Source organism: Taudactylus pleione, unplaced genomic scaffold (assembly GCF_031769625.1).
Source record: "Taudactylus pleione unplaced genomic scaffold, aTauple2 ptg001167l, whole genome shotgun sequence".
In the NCBI taxonomy this organism is placed as follows: Eukaryota; Metazoa; Chordata; class Amphibia; order Anura; family Myobatrachidae; genus Taudactylus; species Taudactylus pleione.
In genome coordinates this window covers 109,320-129,271 of record NW_028285568.1, presented here as the reverse complement: position 1 = coordinate 129,271, position 19,952 = coordinate 109,320, and the positions used below count along the sequence as shown (strand labels likewise).

Genomic DNA, 19,952 nt, shown 5'->3' with positions numbered 1-19,952 from the left:
GAGTCTAATGATAGTTTACACCCGTCTGTCTTTTTTAGGATCCTAAAAAGGGTGTCCTCCGAGGAGGTACTGCGTAGGAGACCACACCTGAGAAGGGGGAGGAAGAGGCAGACCCAGGGAAGGAGGGGTTCAAGGATTTGATTTTGAATCCATCACAATGTACCCTCAACGAGGCAGAATATTCATTACTTTCAAAAGGATTAACATTTATTCCCATCTGTAAGTTTGAGGGGCCTATTCATCATAACTAAAAATTATATGGAGGTAATTAGGTTTAGAACTGGCATCGAGCTCTACCTAATTACTGGAGGATTCATCATTCCTCCTCTCCATCAGTATCTATTCCAAAAAGCTGTCATTTCTGCTATGACCGCTTTTCGGGAAATAGATCCTTTTCCCTGCCTATACCTACCTTACCGCAGCTGTAATCAGTGCTCTACCTTACCGCAGCTGTAATCAGTGCTCTACCTTACCCCAGCTGTAATCAGTGCTCTACCTTACCGCAGCTGGAATCAGTGCTCTACCTTACCGCAGCTGGAATCAGTGCTCTACCTTACCGCAGCTGGAATCAGTGCTCTACCTTACCGCAGCTGGAATCAGTGCTCTACCTTACCGCAGCTGGAATCAGTGCTCTACCTTACCGCAGCTGGAATCAGTGCTCTACCTTACCGCAGCTGGAATCAGTGCTCTACCTTACCGCAGATGGAATCAGTGCTCTACCTTACCGCAGCTGGAATCAGTGCTCTACCTTACCGCAGCTGGAATCAGTGCTCTACCTTACCGCAGCTGGAATCAGTGCTCTACCTTACCGCAGCTGGAATCCGTGCTGCACATGCGCCGTTACATCTGTAAAAGCAGCATATGCACAGCAATGCCTACAGCTGCGGTAATTCTGTCCCCCCCAACCCCCCTCCGCTCACCTCCCCCCTGTCCTCCATTTACCTGGCCGCTGCAGCCGCCTCAGACTCAGTCTGCTGTGCTGACACTGTGTTCTCCCGGCAGAACACAGTAAAGTTTAGGGAAAAAGTTGTTTTTTTTTCTGCTGGGAGAACACAGTGTCAGCACAGCAGACGGAGCATAAGAAGCGACCACAGTGACAGAGTTTTGATGAATAGCATAATTTCCATATCCCCATACTAAGGTACTAATGTACGGGGAGTGCGGAAATTAACGCAGGCGGACTTACCGAGGAGATATCAGTGATATCGCCAAGTGTCTTCATGAATACTAAAATAACGCCAATTAAGGAAAACGTCCTTAAAAAGTTTTAGTGTTGATGAATAGGACTCTGATTCTTTTCAGTGGTCGGTGGGCCATTTTAGGATTGATCATAAATTGATTCTTGGGGAATTTTATTTGACAAGTCAATAATGACATTCATATATTTTTTTTTTTTTTTTTTTTAAAAGCCAGCACTTTGGACTTTTTTGTCTAATGAAAGTTTTAAAACTTTTTTTTTTTCTTTTTTTGAGGATAATTGGCACTGAATGTAGGGATAATTTCATTACAGAGTGACTCTGAAATCAATATACAGAATGCCACTTCAATTGTTATAAGGACACGACAATTATCGGATCAGTCAACAAATTTAAAATAGGAATTTAACTCTAAGCAAAAAAATTAAGATAGATAGAAAAGATCCGGGAACGTTTGAGTCAGCTGCCTCCCTGTCACGGCTATCCAGTCTTCTCTCCAATCCCTGAGGAAGAACGTGGCTCGATACGCATTGGACCACATAACATTTGGCGGGATTGGAGAGAGGACTGGATAGCCGTAGCAGATAGGCTGCTGACTCCAAGGTTACGGAGCCTTTCACTCTAAACCATCTATATGCTCCATGATCACTTCTTCTGGTAACATCTCCACTCAGTACCTGAGTAACACTGATGTCTACATTAAGGATGTTATCAGACTCTGAAATTTTACGATGTGTGCTTTGTATTGTACATCTCAATAAATTGTCTAAATTACACGTAGGGCCATATTCAATTTGAGGAGAAAGGTCAGAGATAAGACTTTTCACCATCATCGCCATTTTTTCTGGGATAAAGTATCAGGCGCGTGCCCGCTTATCCCCATATTCAATTAGGACCCGACGGAAAGGTAAGTATCGAAAAGTCCTGTCCCTTTTGGGGAAATCAGCCTGTCACCCCCCAAAAGATGGTCTGACATGGGGGATCACTATGGGTACCCCCGATTTTGCCTATGAAGGTAATTGGGGTTTTTAAATAGCCGCAGCAGGTGCATAAATGCGCCTGTGAAGAAGTGATGAAGAATAGCACTTATCTTTTTTTGGGGGGAAAAATAACTAGTCCCATCAAATTTGGGGTACATGAAAATGGGTGCAAGCATAATTTTAAGTCCCTAAAGTGATTTTTAAAAACTCTTCAAAAATGCACCTACCGCTACACCCGCATTCTAGAAAACACCTCCATATACTTGGGAAGCCCCCCCCCCCGGATCGATTTAGCTATTTTAGAAGTTTGTCCCCCAATCATTTGTTTTCACCCCCAAAATGAAAGTACCTTTTTTACGTTGTCCTGAGGAACTTTTTAAAAAAAAAATTCTACAGCCCACCCCAATTCTGCACTTTATTTCACCACCTAAACAGTGGTGAAAACTTATCCCCGTTTTTTAACAAAGACTTTTCGCACCTGCAAAAAGTCTCTGAAACTGAATACAGGGATAAAGCAAACAGGTGAAAATGAAGTAATCAGTGGTAAATTATCGCAGATACTGACTTTTCGCGCCAAATTGAATATGGCCCTATGTTGCATTTATACGCTTTATATCGGTCATATATTGGAAACAATTCGACACTGTCACGTGAAGAAAGAAATCTGCTCATTAAGGGAAGTGATTATTTATGCACTGTATTCACATTTACTATTGGTTTACGTAAAATGGTAATTGTGGAGGATTAGTGCCCCATATCTGATCATTTTCTAATTATTTGGTTTTTGTACTGGTTAAGGGTTGTTAACCAAGACCAGATTTAGACAGCTTTATATCCTATGCGCCAAGGTTAGTTTTACTGAGCGAGGGAATGCAGTGGTAGGAGCCCAAGCTTAAGGGGTGAGGTCAGCCTGGCCAATAAGGCATATGGCCAACCATTAGGGAGGGCATACAAAGAACAGGGACCCTTTAAAAATGAGGGGAAACAGGGATGTGTCAGGACCACCTACTCTGATTGAAATTAGGGTTAATCGTGCAGTTTCCATAGAAGTATTACAAGCACCCAGGTTCATCAATGATCCTGCTCTATCCCTAGAGTAGGGGGTGGGTCGCTCCGGGGGTTTCTCCTGTACATCTATGGCCAGTATAACCTTGCTCCTAGAATTCCTTCAATATATCATCTTTTTGGTTTAATTTATTTATGGTTAATTTTGGGTTTATTTATGGAGCATTTTTCCGAATATCATTAGCTCTTTAGAACTCTCTGAGATTTTAATAGGTCTCAGATAGTGTGCTAGTGTTATACTCAAAATTCTCATTGTTTATTCGGCTGCGATCAGCAGAGGCTAGTGGGAGATGCTTTGAGAGAATTTACACCTGGTACGACCCCCCCCCCCCCCCCACTATTGGGGAAGAATCCAGCGCACTCCAATATACTGAGTATAGTAAAATTGAACCAAAGATCTATTATACTGATTTGCCCCTTGGTGATGATGTCACCTCCGGAGGCATACACGCGTGGTTGGTAACTGGAGCTGTATACTGGTATTTAGAAGTCCCATAGGTCAGATAGTGGGGATTTGCGGAATTCCATAATAAAAACAATGGTGTTCTTCGTTTTAACATCTTTATTCATTCTCCAGTTTTAACAGTTTGCTTTTGCAGGTAGTGACATTTTGCAGGCAGCAGAGATGGTGTAGTGGTTAGCATTACTGCCTCACAGCACTGAGGTTGTGCATTAGATTCCCACCACAGCCCCACGTGTGTGGAGCTTGCATATTTTCTCTGTGCTTGAATGGGTTTCCTCCGGGGGCTCCGGTTTCCTCCCACACTCCAAAAATATAATGGTAGGTTAATTGGCTCCCAACAAAAAAATTAATCCTAGAGTGTGTGTGTGTGAGCATGTGATAGGGAATATAGAGTGTAAGCTCCACTGGGGCAAGGACTGATGTGAATGGCCAAATATTCTCTGTAAAGCTCTGCGGAATGTGTGTGTGCACTATGTAGATAACTGATAATAAATTAATGACAATGGCACCAACACAAACAGAACGTGTTGAGATAAGTCTTGATATCTGAACGAAGCATAAGTGCTATTGCAAATTATTTCAACCAACGCCACCCAACCATTGCTCACAGTGCAGTTGCTAAACTCCTTGCCAAATTTAAAGATACCGGATCAGTTGCAGATAGACCAAAAAGTGGACAACAAAAAACAGTTACAGATGAAGCAACAACTACAATGCTGGCATAATTTCTGAGAGCACTCATCGGCTGTCTCGTGAATGTGGGGTTAGTCGTATGGCTATTTTGAGAATTTTGTCTATACACAAATGGCCCCTCTACAAGATTAAGATGTTGCAAAACCTGACTGAGTATGACCCAGACCAACGAGTGGAGTTTGCACACTGGGTAACAGCAACTTCAACTGAAACCTCATTTTCCACACCAGGTATTGTTTAGTGATGAGGCTAATTTCTTGGTCAATGGTGAGGTAAACAGAACCACAGGTACTGGTCAGAGTGAAAACCTCACTGAATGGATGCCTGTAGGGTTGTAGCCTCGGCAAAACAGCCGGTGTGGTTTGTGGGGTACCCATATTGTGGGACCATTCTTCAGTGATGGAACATTACCAGCAGCACGTTACAAGAGATTGCTCGATGAAGGCATTTTTCCCTAGAGGATGGGTCATATCCTAATTACTTCCAGCAAGGAGCCCCAAGCTCATTATGGAATCATCGTCAGGGAATATCTGGATGTGCAGTTTCCCCAAAAGGTGGATTGGCCTTAGAGGTCCAGTCCAGTGGACACCAAGATCCCCAGATCTAATTTTTTTGTATTTCTGTGGGGATACCTGAAAAAGTGTTTATGTTGTGAAGATACAAGATCGTTATCTGCAACAAGAATTTGTTGATGCTCATTCTCAGATTCAGCTGGACAAGTTGGTCAAGGTTCATCAGGAATGGGAAAAAAGAAATGCCTTAACACAGCAACATGGTGGACAGCACTCCGAACATATCGTATAAACTTTATTTTAAAACTCGAGAATGAATAAGTAAGATTTATATTCTTACCTGGTTAAATCCTTTTTTTCAAGTTCCATAAGGGACACAGGGAAAACACTGGGTATAGGGCTGTACAGGAGGACTGGGCACCAGTTAATCTTTTACAGACCTCAGAGCAGCCCAGCCTCCTTCTCCCCTATACCCCACCCCAAGCATCAGGCAGACCAGTTCAGTTAGCAAACCCAAGGCAAAAGTGAGAAAGAAGGAAGACCGTAGCACACACTGCAGAGATGGACAGGAAAACCAGAAACAGAAGAAAATCCCCGCAACCCAGGTGCGTCAGAGTGGGCACCGTGTCCCCTATGGAACGCGAAGAAAAGGATTTAAACCAGGTAAGAACAAATCTCCTTCTCTTCCTTTTCTCCATAGGGGACACAGGGACAATGCTGGGGATGTCCGAAAGCAATTCCCCTAATGAAAGGAGATGCTCCCAAGCTGCACTGAGAACTCCTGAATGCCACGTCCGCGAAGGAGTCCAAGGAATAGAAAACGGACAAATGTGTCGACAGAAGACCACGTAGTCGCCCTGCAAAGCTGCTCCGCCGAGGCACCTCGGCGAGCTGCCTAATTACCACCGACCAAGCTGGTGGAATGAGCAGTCACCATGGCAGGAACAGAGAGGTCTGCCGCCGGTGGGTACGCGTGGCAGATGGTCAAGCAAAGCCAGCGAGTCAAGGTCTGCATCGTAGCTGGTCAGCCCAGATTGTGAAAACCATAAAGCACAAGAAGGGAATTGAACTTATGGAGATTCCTAGAGCGGTATACAAGGATCCAGAGTGCCCACACCACATCCAAAGAGGACTCCTCCGGAGAAGAATCAGGCGATTGAAAAGTCGGAATCACAATCTCATGGTTGATGTGGAACTGAGAAGCTACCTTTGAAAAGTAGCCTAACCTTGTCCAAAGAATGGCTCGGTCCAAGTGAAAGACTAAAAACGGGGAGCAACACAATAACGCACTCAAGTCTGATACACTGCAGCCAGAAGGAGCAGCGTTTTCCATGTGAGCCAGCGAATGTCCGTCTCCAAAGGCTCGAGAGGACAAGACGGAAGAGTCCTAAGGACTAAAGACATGTCCAATGGAGCCACCGGAGGAATAACATACAGGACTCCCTGAAAAAATGGTCCTGACATCAGGCAGCAATGTAATCCATCTCCGAAAAAGTACAGAGGGCAGAAACCTGAGCCTTCAAGGTTGAAAGGCGAAGACTCAAATCCAGGCCCGCCTGCAGGACACCCGGGAGAGACAAAAGAACCAAGGGTTAAGGCCCCTGGTCGAACACCAAGAAAACTAAATCCTCCATACCCGGTGATAAATTCTAGCTGAAGACTGTTTGCGTGCACAGAGCATGGTATGAATGACTGACCTGGAAAACCCCTGGCCCTCAAGATAGAAGTCTGAAGAGCCACCACATCAGAGAGAGACCTGCCAAATCCGGACGGAAGCACAGGCCCCAAAACAGGAGCTCCGGCCACAGTGGTAGACACAGAGGAGCAACGATTGAGAGGCCCTGAAGATGTGCATACCAAGCTCTCAGTGGTCAATCGGGAGCCAAGAGGATCCCGGTGGCAATGTCCAGTTTCAATTTGCGGAGGTAGCAGAATAAGTGAGATTGGAGGGAATATGCACATGATATGAAAGACCCTACGAAATCCCAAGGCGTCCACCACAAGAGCTCCCGGTTCCCTGGTGCGAAAAACGTACCTCGATAGCTTGTGGTTGTGTCGAGCTGCAAATCAAGTCGACGTCCGGAAGGCCCTGGCGATGAACAAGAATCTGAAAAACGTCTGGATGAAGAAACCACTTGTCCGAGTGAACGTCCTGGTGGCTTAGGCAGTTTGCTTCCCAATTCTGGACTCTTGGAATGAAGACCGCTGATAGAGCCGAAAGATTACCTCTGCCCAGCTGAGAGAAAGACTGGCCTCCTTCATGCCGCCACGACTGCGAGTGCGGCCCTGTGGGTTGATGCAGGCAACTGCGGTTGAGTTGTCAGACTGAACATGGCGATGCTGGATTAGCGGCTGCGCTAGACACAGAGCGTGAAAGACCGCACTGAGCTCCAAACTGTTGATCGGAAGGTGGCTCTCCTGAACCGTCCACCAAACCTGAAAGAACTGCTGGCAGATAATGGCCCCCACTCACACAGACTTGCGTAGGTGGGAAGGAGGACTCAATCTTGAACCCAGAAGGGTCGGCCCTTGTCCAAGTGGGACGTCAGGCGCCACCACAAGAAGGAGAGCCGTATCTCCCTATAGGAGATGCTGGTCTGAGACCTGATAAGATAGGAACCGTTCCATTGGGACAGAACTTCCCTCTGAAGGGGTCGGGAGTGAAACTGGGCATACTCTACCATGTAGAAGGAGCCACAGTTACGCATACAGGAGTGAATGGACACTCGGCGGTGATTTAAGAATCTGCGTACCTTGTCCAGAAGGTCCTGAATCTTGTCCTCCGGAAGGAAGACTCTCCGAACAGTTTAGTAGGTCACCCAGGTGTAGGATCTGCTCAGATGGAACGAAGGAGAACTTTCTCTAATTGATAATCTACCCATGAGATTGGAGCAGATCTATCGCCAGATGAAGATGTTCCTTGAGGACATCTGGACACTGGGCCAGGATAAGATGATCGTCCAGGTAAAGGAGAATCCAAACCCCTCGGCGCCGTAAAAGAGCCACTATGACCGCCATAACTTTCGTGAAGACACGAGGAGCCATGGACAAAATGGCAAAGCTTCAAAACTGGTAATGGCCCTCCCAGACGGCAAACCGGAGGAAGCACTTGTGACTTAACCAGATAGGTACAAGTAAGCATCCTGAATGTCCAGGGAGGCCATATCATCCCCCGGTTCCAGCGTCAGAATGATAGAACGTAGAGATTCTATGCGGAACCTGGGGACCCGCAAGAAGCTGTTGAGAGCCTTCGGGCTGAGTATTGGCCGAAAAAACCCGCTCAGCTTCTGAACCAAGAAGAGGTTGGCATAGAAGCCTGTGTCTCTCTGGGCCCGGTAAATTGGAACAATTACCTTAGAGGCCAGAAGGGATTGAATGGACTCCAGCAGTGCTTCTGCGATTTGTAGATCTGCTGGAAGGCCTGTGGTTAAGAACTGGGCCGGAGGATGCCTTCAGTAGGAAAGAGCGTTGCCCTGTGAAACTACCTCACGAACCCATACTTCTGATGTGGTCGCCAGCCAGGTCTCTGAGAAAAGCAGAAGCCGGCCTTCCACACTGGAGTCCCATAGGTGGAGGCCCGCCCAGTCAAGCTACGGGCTTGTCAGCAGGCATGGAGATGGCTGTTTACCTTGGGGCTTGGAGTCCTAGGAGAAAGAACTCTGGGACCTGGAGAATAATTGGCCCCTGGCTTTTTCTTGTGCGCAAAAGGAGTGAGAAGACGCTCGTGACTTAGGGGCCGCTGCAGAGCGCAGAAAAGCCATCTTGGATGACTACACCGTGACAATAATAATCTTATCCAATTCCGGACCAAAAGAAAATGTCCACAGAGTGCCAGGAACAAAATCAGACGGCTATCATAGTTGCGACAGAGGAAGCTGACACTTTGGAGGTTAGGATACCAGTGTCAAGTGCTGCCAGTGTCAAGTGCAGTCTCTTTAATATGCGCCACTAGGGACAACTGGTTCCTGGGAATACAAAGGAGACACCCTCTTCCAGGGTGTCCGTCCAACTGCCGTATGGCCTTAGCCACCCAAGCAGAAGCCATAGCTGGACGCGCATATAGCACCTGCATGGGAATAAAATCGCCTTGAGGAAGATTTCCAACTTCCCATCAGTCGGGTCTTTAAGGGAGGCTGTTTTAGAGATAGGAAGGGTAAAATTTTCAACTAGTTGGGCAACATGCCACTGTTGGACAGGGAGTGCATAAAAGGTTGCAATGCCCTTGGAGGCCTAAAAGCGTCCGTTAAGAGATCCTCCAGCAGTTCTGACTTAGGGAACTCAACCGAAACCCAATTTTGCCTCTTGAAAACTGGAGCCTTGGATCTAGAGGCCAGCTCCTTGTCCTCAATCTGAGATGAGGATTTCTCCTAGACAGAGGTGGCTTCCTCATCTGAAGCAGCAGACCCGACCTCCTCCAGGTCTGAGAAAACCTCCGAGTCCCCGTTTGGAAGTACGGTCCTTATCCAGTATCTGCTGGAAGGAGGAGGACACCTGCGCCAAACCCTGAACTGACTGGGAGAAAGAACTCATCCATGGTGATTCCAAAGCGGGTGGATGCAGAGGAGACTGCATAACCGCGGTAAGGTGGGGCCCCAACAGAGGGAATGTCGTCAAACGGTCAACAAGCTGCGTCATTACCTGTGACAGAGAGGCAGCCCAAGCCGACTCCTGGATGGAGGCTATGAATGGGACCTCTCGTTGCGGATCTGTGCAGCACTGAGTACAGAGATCATCCTGGACTGGATCCTGCCGGGAGAGACCAACAAATCAAGATCTACATGTGTGTAACACAAGAGCTCCCATCTCCTTAGCCACCTCTCTAGGCGTTTTGCCTTTGGTACAACATAGTACAATCCAAGGCAATCCCCACACACCAAGCCGTATTAACAGATATGTACAGCAAGGGGAAGGTGTAATGAATGTAAGGCCACACAAGTAAATAACAAGTGCGACGTATTAAACGGGGACACAGTGAACCCCTCACCCTGATAATTCAAGGGTTAGTTGCCAGAACACAAACTATATAGTGTTAAACAGGACAGAAAATATTACAGGCAAAGGGATAGAAAAGAAAATACCTTTCTATAACAGCAACCACACAGTACATTCAATGCAATATATACTAAATATATAAATAAATATATATAGGGCAGTAAATGCTCAACAGTCCAAGCCCTAGTCTGCTGGAAGGAGCTAAACTGTAACCTGACCTGGGAGTGAGGTATACAGGGAGACAGATCTAGCTGCAGCCGGCTGATGTACAGAAAATGGCCGCTCAGTGTCTGTGGAAGAGAGGAGGAACAACCCTCTGGAAGCCTCTGTGGGATATCGCTCCAGAGTCCGGGGAAGGAGCTAATGGGAAGAGCCCACCTTCCCCTTCGGACATACATCCCCCAGGACAAATGGCCGCTGCCATAGCGATGCCCTGCAACCTATGTGCCCTTATAGGACGCTCTATGCTGCTCACAGAAAAAGTAAAATAAAATATCCCAATCGCGGTCCTCAAGGCTCCCCAACAGTTCAGGTTTTAGAGATATCCATGGTTGAGCAATCTAAATGTTTTAATTGGGAAAGTAGTCATTGCATTTGGGAAACTATGGTGTAGACACTGGATTAACATATCCTTACTCATTTACTTGTTCTGAGGGAGTTTTATTGTTATTATTTATATGGCGCCACAAGTGCTCCGCAGATCCGTACAAAGTACATAAACAAATAAGTGAACAAGAAACCGGAGATTTACAGTACAATACAGCGCAAGACAGGGATATGGTTTACACACATTGCTTCACTAGAGATAACAACACTCAAAATAAGCAGCAGGGAGTCAGCAACCAAGTGTTAGGTGTCGTTGTGGGGAGTATGGAGTAGATGAAATTAAGGCAAAGCACATGAGGGAAGAGGGCCCTGCTTGTGAGAGCTTACATTCTAAAGGGGAGCGGCAGACAGACAGGCGTGACACAGATGGGGTAGATAGGGAGGAAAGAGCATGTAGAAGCGGGTTAGAATTAGATCTAGAAAGCTATGATGAAGTATTGGGTCTTGAGAGCCCATTTGAAGATTTGTGGAGAGGGAGAGAGTTCCAGTGGTAGGGAGCAGCGCAGGCAAAATCTTGACGAGAGGTAGGAGGAAGTAATCAGTTGGCAGGAGAGGCAGCATTCATTTTGTTGAGTAAAGTGGGCGGGCGGGAATGTGAAGGGAGATGAGATCAGAGATGTAAATGGGAGAGGATTGGGTGAGGGATATCTAGGTTTGTGCAAGAACCTTGAATTGGGTTCTGAAGGGGAAGCCAGTGGAGGGCTTTTAGGAGAGGGGAGGCAGATGTAGAACGTTTGGAGAGGAAGATGAGCTGAGCAGCAGCATTAAGGACAGATTGGAGTGGTGAGAAGTCAGGAAGGCCACATAGGAGGTGGTCACAGTAGTCCAATCTGGAGATAACCAATGAGTGGATGAGGGCCATGACTTCCTCTCCAGATACAGGGGAGAAGGATATCAGATGGTAAGATGGATGGGATGGTGCGGTTTAGGACAGGAGGAGTGCTGATGGTCTGGTGGGATATGATGTCCTGATGTATGGAGTCAATTTTAGATGTAAAGTTGGTGGCAAAGTCCAGGGCAGGGTGCGAGGAGGGAGAGGGCAGGGTGCGAGGAAGGAGAGGGCAGGGTGCGAGGAGGGCAGAGGAGGGAGAGGGCAGGGTGCGAGGAGGGCAGAGGAGGGAGAGGGCAGGGTGCGAGGAGGGCAGAGGAGGGAGAGGGCAGGGTGCGAGGAGGGCAGAGGAGGGAGAGGGCAGAGGGACTTTGAAATCATTCTAAAGTATTGGCTCTGCCCAGCACAGTGCCCCTAGTATCTGTTAATGATATTCTCTCAGTATACAGTAAGACATTAATATGTAAAGGTAAGCATGAAGAGGGAATATAATCAAAAAAGGTCCAAGAAACAATATCTGGGTTTCTGCACTTACCCAATGGAATAATGGGTGGCTGCTCATCTTCCAATAGAAGCACATATTGATATAATTGTGGTACGCAGCCTATACTACCACCTTCTATATATCACCCATTTTATTCACATATATGGCACTATGAGGCACGTCTTGTCCTTTACCAATATATTTCTATCTATGATGATCAGCCATCTCTGAGGAGAACAGGTGGGACTCATCCGCTGCAGACATATGTGGTGGACGAGGACCACTCATCCTCCGCAATAAGAAGATAAGGCACTGAACTTTGGAGTTTCTGTGCTCACCTTTCTGGAAACAAGCTGAATGGCGTCATCATCAAATGCCTTAACACGATTTAGCCTAGAGGTGATGATCTGTTGTAGCTGTTTGTGGGTATATGGCTGAAATGACATTCGTGTAAGACCCTATGAAAGAAAAATATAATTCCAATTATTGCATAACAACACACAAATAACCTTCATTCAGTACTCAGGTGCCACTGACCCGTCGTCATACAGTACTCAGCTGCCACTGACCCGTCGTCATACAGTACTCAGGTGCTACTGACCCGTCGTCATACAGTACTCAGCTGCTACTGACCCGTCGTCATACAGTACTCAGCTGCTACTGACCCGTCGTCATACAGTACTCAGCTGCTACTGACCCGTCGTCATACAGTACTCAGCTGCTACTGACCCGTCATCATACAGTAGTACTCAGGTGCTACTGACCAGTCATCATACTGTACTCAGGTGCTACTGACCCGTTATCATACAGTTCCAGCATGCTCTCCTACTTTACAATGAGCCCTGCCAGTGTACAGTTTGGAATCCTGTATGCAATTACTTTAATTAAAGGCTTGTTTTATAAGGTAAAGCCGGTGACACAACAGCTGTCTCGCAGTTAGGCCCAAGGAGTCCCTTCCGGCACAGTGGTGCATGTTCGGGGAGATAGAAATTTACACACAGTTTGACTCAAGCAGCTCGTTTCTGAACTCTATACAGCAGTGTCCTCATACACTATTGCTGCAGTCACACCAAACCGTCCTTCTCGGCGTGGCAGGTCCTGTGCGACTCGCCTGCACCGAACGTCTTTTTAACCCAAAAATGCGTCTTAGTTGGAAACGGATATGACGCTTCAGGAGATGGCACACTTGTACATCTGTGTGCAACAAAGTCTGAAGCTTTAAACAAGTGCTAATATGCAGTGGCCTCTTTTTTTTTTTTATGCCAAGTTCCATGGTGTTTTGTATACAGACTCAGGCTCGCATAGATATACGTGTTGCATACTGTATCAAAGTAGTCAGTGCAGTCTCTTGAAGCGGGTTACGGCATCCAATTGTCACTAAGACGGATTTTCTGATGAAAAAATATGCAAAAAAAATAAAAATCTCGCCAGCGTTGCAGGGGACCTAGCGGCTTACTTGCACCAGGTAGCTCGTGCCGTATAGCGTATAGAGGCTAGGTGCATGAGGGGGATGTAGTTATGTGACCGGCAGTGCCAAGGCCATCAGTCACAATCCCGACTGCAGAATGAGGGCAAAGGATTTATGAGTGTTATCGAAATACCAATATCATAATCCCGACGCCAGAATCCAGGATGACGCATGCCTGAACGAGGTAAGTCCGGGGCGCCCGTCCTGTTAGCCTGGGGGGGGGGTTAGGTTTAGGTTTTATGGGTGGTAGGTTAGGGTAAGGCACCCCTAAGAGGGTTAGGGAGGGGGGTAGATCACTTACCTGCAGCTGTCGGGATTTCCTGCTGTCTGGCACGTGCTGTCAGCATTTCAATCCCATTCCGTATGAGGATACATCTGTACACTGCAATAATGGGACAAATGCCCAATATCCGCGTAGGGCTAAATACATTTTTCAAATGCAAAGTCAAAGAAATAGCCAGGATGGAGGCTTTGGTCTCCTAGACCACCCTCACTGGGCTCAGGCGTATGTGTAATTAGTCCCTTTGGTGCCTTTATCCTGTTAATGCTGCTTTTATAGGTCAGTTGCAATACACAGGCCCATACTGCATCAATTAGAAGCTGGTAGAGACTACTAAAGTTATTCTCTATCACAGATTATTCCCTGTAGATTCAGTTGCGGCCATGTACAGATCTGCCCACTAGGACACTAGATTAAACGTAAACAAGCCTTGGAAGCATAAAGGTGTGAAAAGGGTAAAACCTTACACCAAAAACAGCGTGTACTGAAGACCAAGTGGCCGCTTTGCAAATCTGTTCCATAGAGGTAAGGGTGCCTTGCAGTATTAGAAGCCCCATCTTGCTTGTACTGCAATTTACTGATTGATGTGGAAACAAGAAAACTACTTTGAGATGGAGTAGACTTTAGTCCTTACATAAACATACAGTAAAAAGGACAAAGAAGAGAGCGCTCCAAGTCCAGGATACCCTCCTCGCCAACCAGTCTTTCAAATTAACAATTTTAGAACCACAAAGTGTAGTGGTTCAAAAGGCTGATGCTATAAAGCTGTAAAGTACCTTTTGGGTCAAGTGAACTAGTTTTGAAAATCGCCTGCACTTGACAATCTCCGATTTTGATGAAACTTTGCCAATGTTAGTTCTACATATAGGCCAACCTTCATGCAAAGGTTTCAGTGTACAGTATGCAGTAGTAGTGGAGTTGTGGGGGTGGTAGTGGAGGTAGGTGAAACCGTCAGCAATGTTCCAGTAATTGCTGCAGCAGATCTATGAGAGCAAACGTTGTGAAAGTGCACATACTTATACATAGTGCATAGAACTCATTGGAGGAATGTTTGCAAGCTTGAAACTGGCATTTTCAAAAATTAAGGCATACGACTGAAATCCAGACCATCTTGTAAAAACAGAAGGTACCTGGAAAAACAGAAAGATGACAATCTTTTCTTTCATACCAGGAAATGTACGCCTTTCCAGACCTATGGAAAGACCTTTAGAGCAGCTACCTGGCCGACATCCGATTCCATTCCTGTAACAGTTTGAATAATTGAGTTCAAGAAGTCTTTGGCTTTGAAGATGGCTGCTTCAGTAGCAACCCCTTTAAAGCCAAGCGAACTAAAGAGGCATTCAATAATGGACCTTGACAGAGAAGGTTTAATGTCAGAGGAAAGCACCATGGAAGAGCCTACAGCATGGTGATTAGGCCCAAATACCAAGACCGACGTGGTCAATTCAGGGTCATTAGAATGGTATGAACCCTCTCTCCTTTTATTCTCGTTACAACCCTCGGAGGAATTGCAACCAGTGTGAACAGATAAATGAGAGTGTAGTTCCGAGGTTCAGCATTGACACCACGGTGTTGACATTTGGCTGACCCCTCTCCCGGAGGAATATCATGACGTCTGAGGTAGTCTGCCTTCCAATTGCCTACTCCTGGAATAAAGACTGCGGTGATAGCCAGGAGATGATCTGTGGCCCGCCACGTAATGTAGTCTGTTTCAGACATTGTCCGGTTGTTTTGGTGTTGCCCAGAGCAGAGAAGTCGATACACCAAACTTTCAACTCAGATTGCTCTTTTATACTACTAACTTCTTCATAAGTGGCAAACGTGTATTAATGCATACTAATTAGTATGAACACATGGATGTAGTAAAATGGTAGTACAAGGCATTTTCATCACTACCACATTCGGTAAATCAGGCTACTAAAGCTGGATGCACACTGACTGATATATATCGCCCGTTCAACATAACAGGTGATAGATGTGTAGTGAATTGGCGGGTGTGTACAGACTGTCTGAACGATGTCGTTCACAGACATATCACATCAGCTCTCCAGCACAGCCGATAAATCTTGCAGATAACCACCATAGGAGAGACTGATGTGCCCTGTATGAAAGGGATGCACTGGTATATCAACTGTACATGACATTTCTTCCATTTCAAAGGAAGTTATATCTAAAATATTCTTGAATGGAATTGAGCAAATTCTACCACTTTGATGGTGGACACTTTGCTCAAGACCTGAATGCATAAGTGTAACAATACCACCCCTTTATTTAACAGAGATCTTACCAGAAAGGTGATTTGTTTTGGGGTGTCAAAGTGGATCACCCCCCCCCCCAAAAAAAAAATAGAAAATAAATAAATAATCCTTTGCAACAGGCTGCGATTGAACTTTGTGCAATTCACAATCAACCCATGAGATTCCAATATTTGTTATGTTAGCTGACAGAGCCGAGAATGTTTCGATCATAGAGTCTAGATGAGGAATAACCTTCACACCCCTGGTTTTGAGAAAAGCGTCCATGACGGCCAGCAGTTTTGTGAATGCCCTTGGGGCTGTGGAAAGGCCAAACTGAAAATGTTGAGATTGGATTAGATATCTGAGAAAAGTTTGGTGTTTCCCAGATGGGAATGCGCAGGTAGGCATCTTTAATGTACATTGTTGCCATGAATTCTCCGCATTCCATACTGTTCACTTATCTGAGACTCCATCTTTAATTTTTCTACATGAAGATGGAACCTGGATTAAATGACCGCTGGATTTTGAAAGTTAGAATAAAATTCAAAACATTTTTAATCCAGTGGAATGGGAACCATGACCGTCGTTGAGGTTGGATAGAACAATTTAGTAAGAACCACTTTGGTGGTGGACCAAAGAGGTTTAGCACATAACCAGTAACTACTCCTATAAACCAAATGCCCATTATATGAAAGCTCTTACACCTGAACTTCAATAGGACAGGCACCAACCATAATAACCCCTGGGTGGGCGAAGAACCAGTAATGCTGTGGGCTTGTCAGTCAGCTTGGATGGCTGCTTGCCCATGCCTACTTTCCTTGTGCATGTGAGGAAACTTGTCTCTCTGCTTTAATATAAAAAGGACGCACTTCTATGTTTAGGTGTCGGGAATACAGACAAGACGTTCTTGTCACAACTTGCAAAGCAATAATCATTTCCAACTCTGGTACAAATAAATCTTCACCCCCCTCAAAAGTAAGGGAATCTAAAGTCCTCTTAAAAAACAAAAACAAAAAAAAACAGACAATTGCAGTTCTAGACGGAATTGAGAAGCTAAATGCCCAGAGTAACCAGCCTTTCAGATCCAATTACAGTAATGAGCTTCTGGTAGAATCGGATATGTAACCAAATCTCACCTATAACAATACAACAAGATTTTGGTTCTTTTACCTGCTAAACCTGTTTCTCTGAAGTCCTGGGGGACACACGAGATGAGAATGGGATATAGTGTGCTGGAGGAGACTGGGCACTAAAGGGTTAACTTTTATAGGGCATCCCAGGCTCCTCCACTCCCTGCACAGGCCAGGCAGTTATCGTTTAGCAAAGCCTGAGAGGTAGAAGGAAAGGAGAGGAGGAGAAAACTCAGGCACACAACAATCAGACAAAAAGGGTGAGGAACCTGAGCAAACACAAACGCTCCCCAGGAAAACTAGGAGCGAACGGTAGGGCGTACAATTCCACAACTCCAGATTTAGCAGGTAAGAAACCAAATCTTGTTATATCTTTCAGTTCCTGGAGGACACTGGAGAGGACCATGGGGAAAGCCCAAAGCTGTCCACTTAGGGAGGGAACGCTCCTGAGCTGCACCTAGTATTGTCAAAACTTGCATCTCTAGATACAAAGGAGTCGAAGCGCTAAAAAAGAAAGTGTGCCGAGGACCATGGGGAAGCCCTGCATATCTGCTTGGCCGAGGCCCCACACGAGACGCCCAAGAGGGTCCGAGCGAGTAGAGTTGGTGGCAGCCAAAACAGGAACTGAAAGGTCAGCTAAGATTTAAGCTGGGCCTCCACTATACAATTATCTATCAGATATCTGCCCAATCTGGCTGGTTGGAATGAAAACCTGGTAATCTATGGGAGCAAATGACAGTCATTTATATGGTTTTAAACACTGAAAAAAAAGACAAAATAAATAAATTGTTCAAATTGGTTAACTTTGTGTGTTTTAACCAATTTGTCTGAACAATCATTTTTGCCTGTTTTCCAGTGTTTGTGAGCAAATGGACAATCATCATTTGCTCCCATACATTACCAGGTTTTCATTCCAACCAGCCAGATTGGACAGATATCCAACAGAAAATTGTATAGTGGATGCCTAGCATTAGGCCTGACGGATATCACAAATCCATCTAGCAATGGCTTGCCTTTACGCAGGTCAACCTCGCTTAACGACTAAATAGAGAACAGACAGATAATCCAAAAGACGAAATTCACAAGAGCGTTCCACGTAAATGCAGAGAGCCCTAACATCCAAGCACTCAAGACATGATGGTGAACCAATCGGAGTTCCAATACGTTTATTGGCAAGAACGCCTCGGCTGGAGTCCAGCACCCCTGGAAGGAGAGCTGGCTGGTCACTGGCCCCACCTACAGAGGCTTGCATCCGTTGTGCGGCGTGCCCAGTCCGGGTTCCAGAGGGATGACCCTTGTTTAGGTGGGACATTTGAAGCCACCAGGATAGGGAGAGGTGAACCTTCGCAGAGAGGCCCATCGTCTGGGTTTCTGAGGCAGCCCGTTTCACCTGGAGAGGATCAGGTGTTGTAAGGGCCTGGAGTGAAATTGAGTGAACTTCAACATGTCGAAGGTGGACAACATAGATCCCAAGTATGCATTGCGGAGTGAATTGACACTCAGCGACTGTGGAGCAATCTGGGCACTTGGTGCTGTAATACAGTTTTTTTCTGCTGTCAGGAAGATTCTCAGAGCCTTAGAGTCCAGGAAGGCTCTCAGATGTACCATTCTTCGAGAAGGGGTCAGGGAAGACTTTTTCCAGTTGATCAGTCAACCATGCATTTGTAGAAAGGCAATGGTTACTTTTAGATGGCGGTGAAGAATTTCTGGGGAGCTTGCTAAGAGCAAGAGATCGTCCAAGTATGGGAGCAGTCTGATCCAATGGCGACTAAGATAAGCCACCATAACTGCCATGATCTTGGCAGCTGTAGAAAGCCCAAAAGGCAGTGCTTGAAATTGGTAATGTTGCTGTAGTACAGCAAACCGGAGATACTGCTATTGGTACATGTAGGTAAGCGTCCTGAATGTTCAGAAACACCATAAAGTCACAAGGCGCCATAGCTAGGACAATAGAGTAGGTTTCCATACAAAACCTGGGCACCCTGATAAATTTGTTCAGAGATTTGAGGTTGAGGAAAGGCCGATGGGCTTTTGAACCAAGAAAAGGTTAGAATAATAGTTCTTCCCTAGCTGTGATGAGGGGACTGGAATTATTACCCCAGAGAGTAGTAAGGACTGAATGGCCTTCTGGAGGAGCAGGGCTTTGCTGGGGTCCGATGGAGGTCCTGTGCAAAAGAACTGTTGGGGGGGTTGCCTCAGGAATGAGAAGGCGTATCAGTGGGAGGCCACTTCCCTTACCCAGGCATCGGAGGTGGTCTGACGCCAGCACTGGGCGAACTGAAGAAGTCTGCCTCCAACTGTGGGAGCCCCCAGGGAAAGTCCCGCCACGTCAGGCTGAGTTCTTGACCTCAGATTTGGTAGGTGGACGTCTAGTAGCCCAGGCCTGTTTGGTCCTAGGCTTGGAGGCCTTTGTGGATGCAGACTGCCGTGGAAAGGACTGACCTTTAGCTTTTCCTTGGGGACGAAAGGAAGACATCTGAGATGCAGAGGGCAGGAACGCCGTCTTGGAAGCTGCCAAGGTAGTAACAATCTTGTCCAATTCTGGGCCAAACAGGACCTCCCCAGAATAAGGCAGAGACTCCAATGCCTTTTTAGAGTCCGAATCTGCTTTGCATGAGTGAAGCCAAATAATACGGAGAGCCACCACAGAAGTAGCAGATGCTTTGCAAGCTAGGAGACCAGTATCCAAAGCCGCCTCCCCTAAATAGGAGGCTGCATCTCTAATGTGAGAAATGTAGGACAGCTGTTCCCTGGAAGCATCAGAGGGAAATGTATCTTCTAGGGACTCTGCCCAACTCTCAATGGATTTATGCCACGCAGGCCGAGTAATAGCTCCTGTAAGAGTATATAGACTTCAAACAAGAGCGACTACGGATAGAAGGATGGAAGCTTAAGGAGGTTGCAGTGTGGATAGGTAAGGTAGCGTTCTTACACAGACGTGTCACGTGGGAATACACTGCTGGGGGAAGTTTCCATTAGTGCAATCAGTAGCAGGAAGAGGGTACAAGGAAATCAAG

General features: G+C 46.2%; 1 protein-coding gene across 2 annotated transcripts in view; it reads right to left on the bottom strand.

The window, feature by feature from the left end:
- The window catches only part of ORC1 (origin recognition complex subunit 1), a 152,220-nt gene that overhangs the window by 23,592 nt on the left and 108,676 nt on the right, over positions 1-19,952 (bottom strand). The window contains exon 15 of one of the 2 annotated variants that reach the window (XM_088462246.1): positions 12,159-12,278. In XM_088462246.1, the coding sequence (XP_088318372.1) occupies positions 12,159-12,278 (120 nt within the window). The remainder of the gene's footprint in view (positions 1-12,158; positions 12,279-19,952) is intronic. The other variant, XM_088462247.1, reaches the window with a different exon arrangement.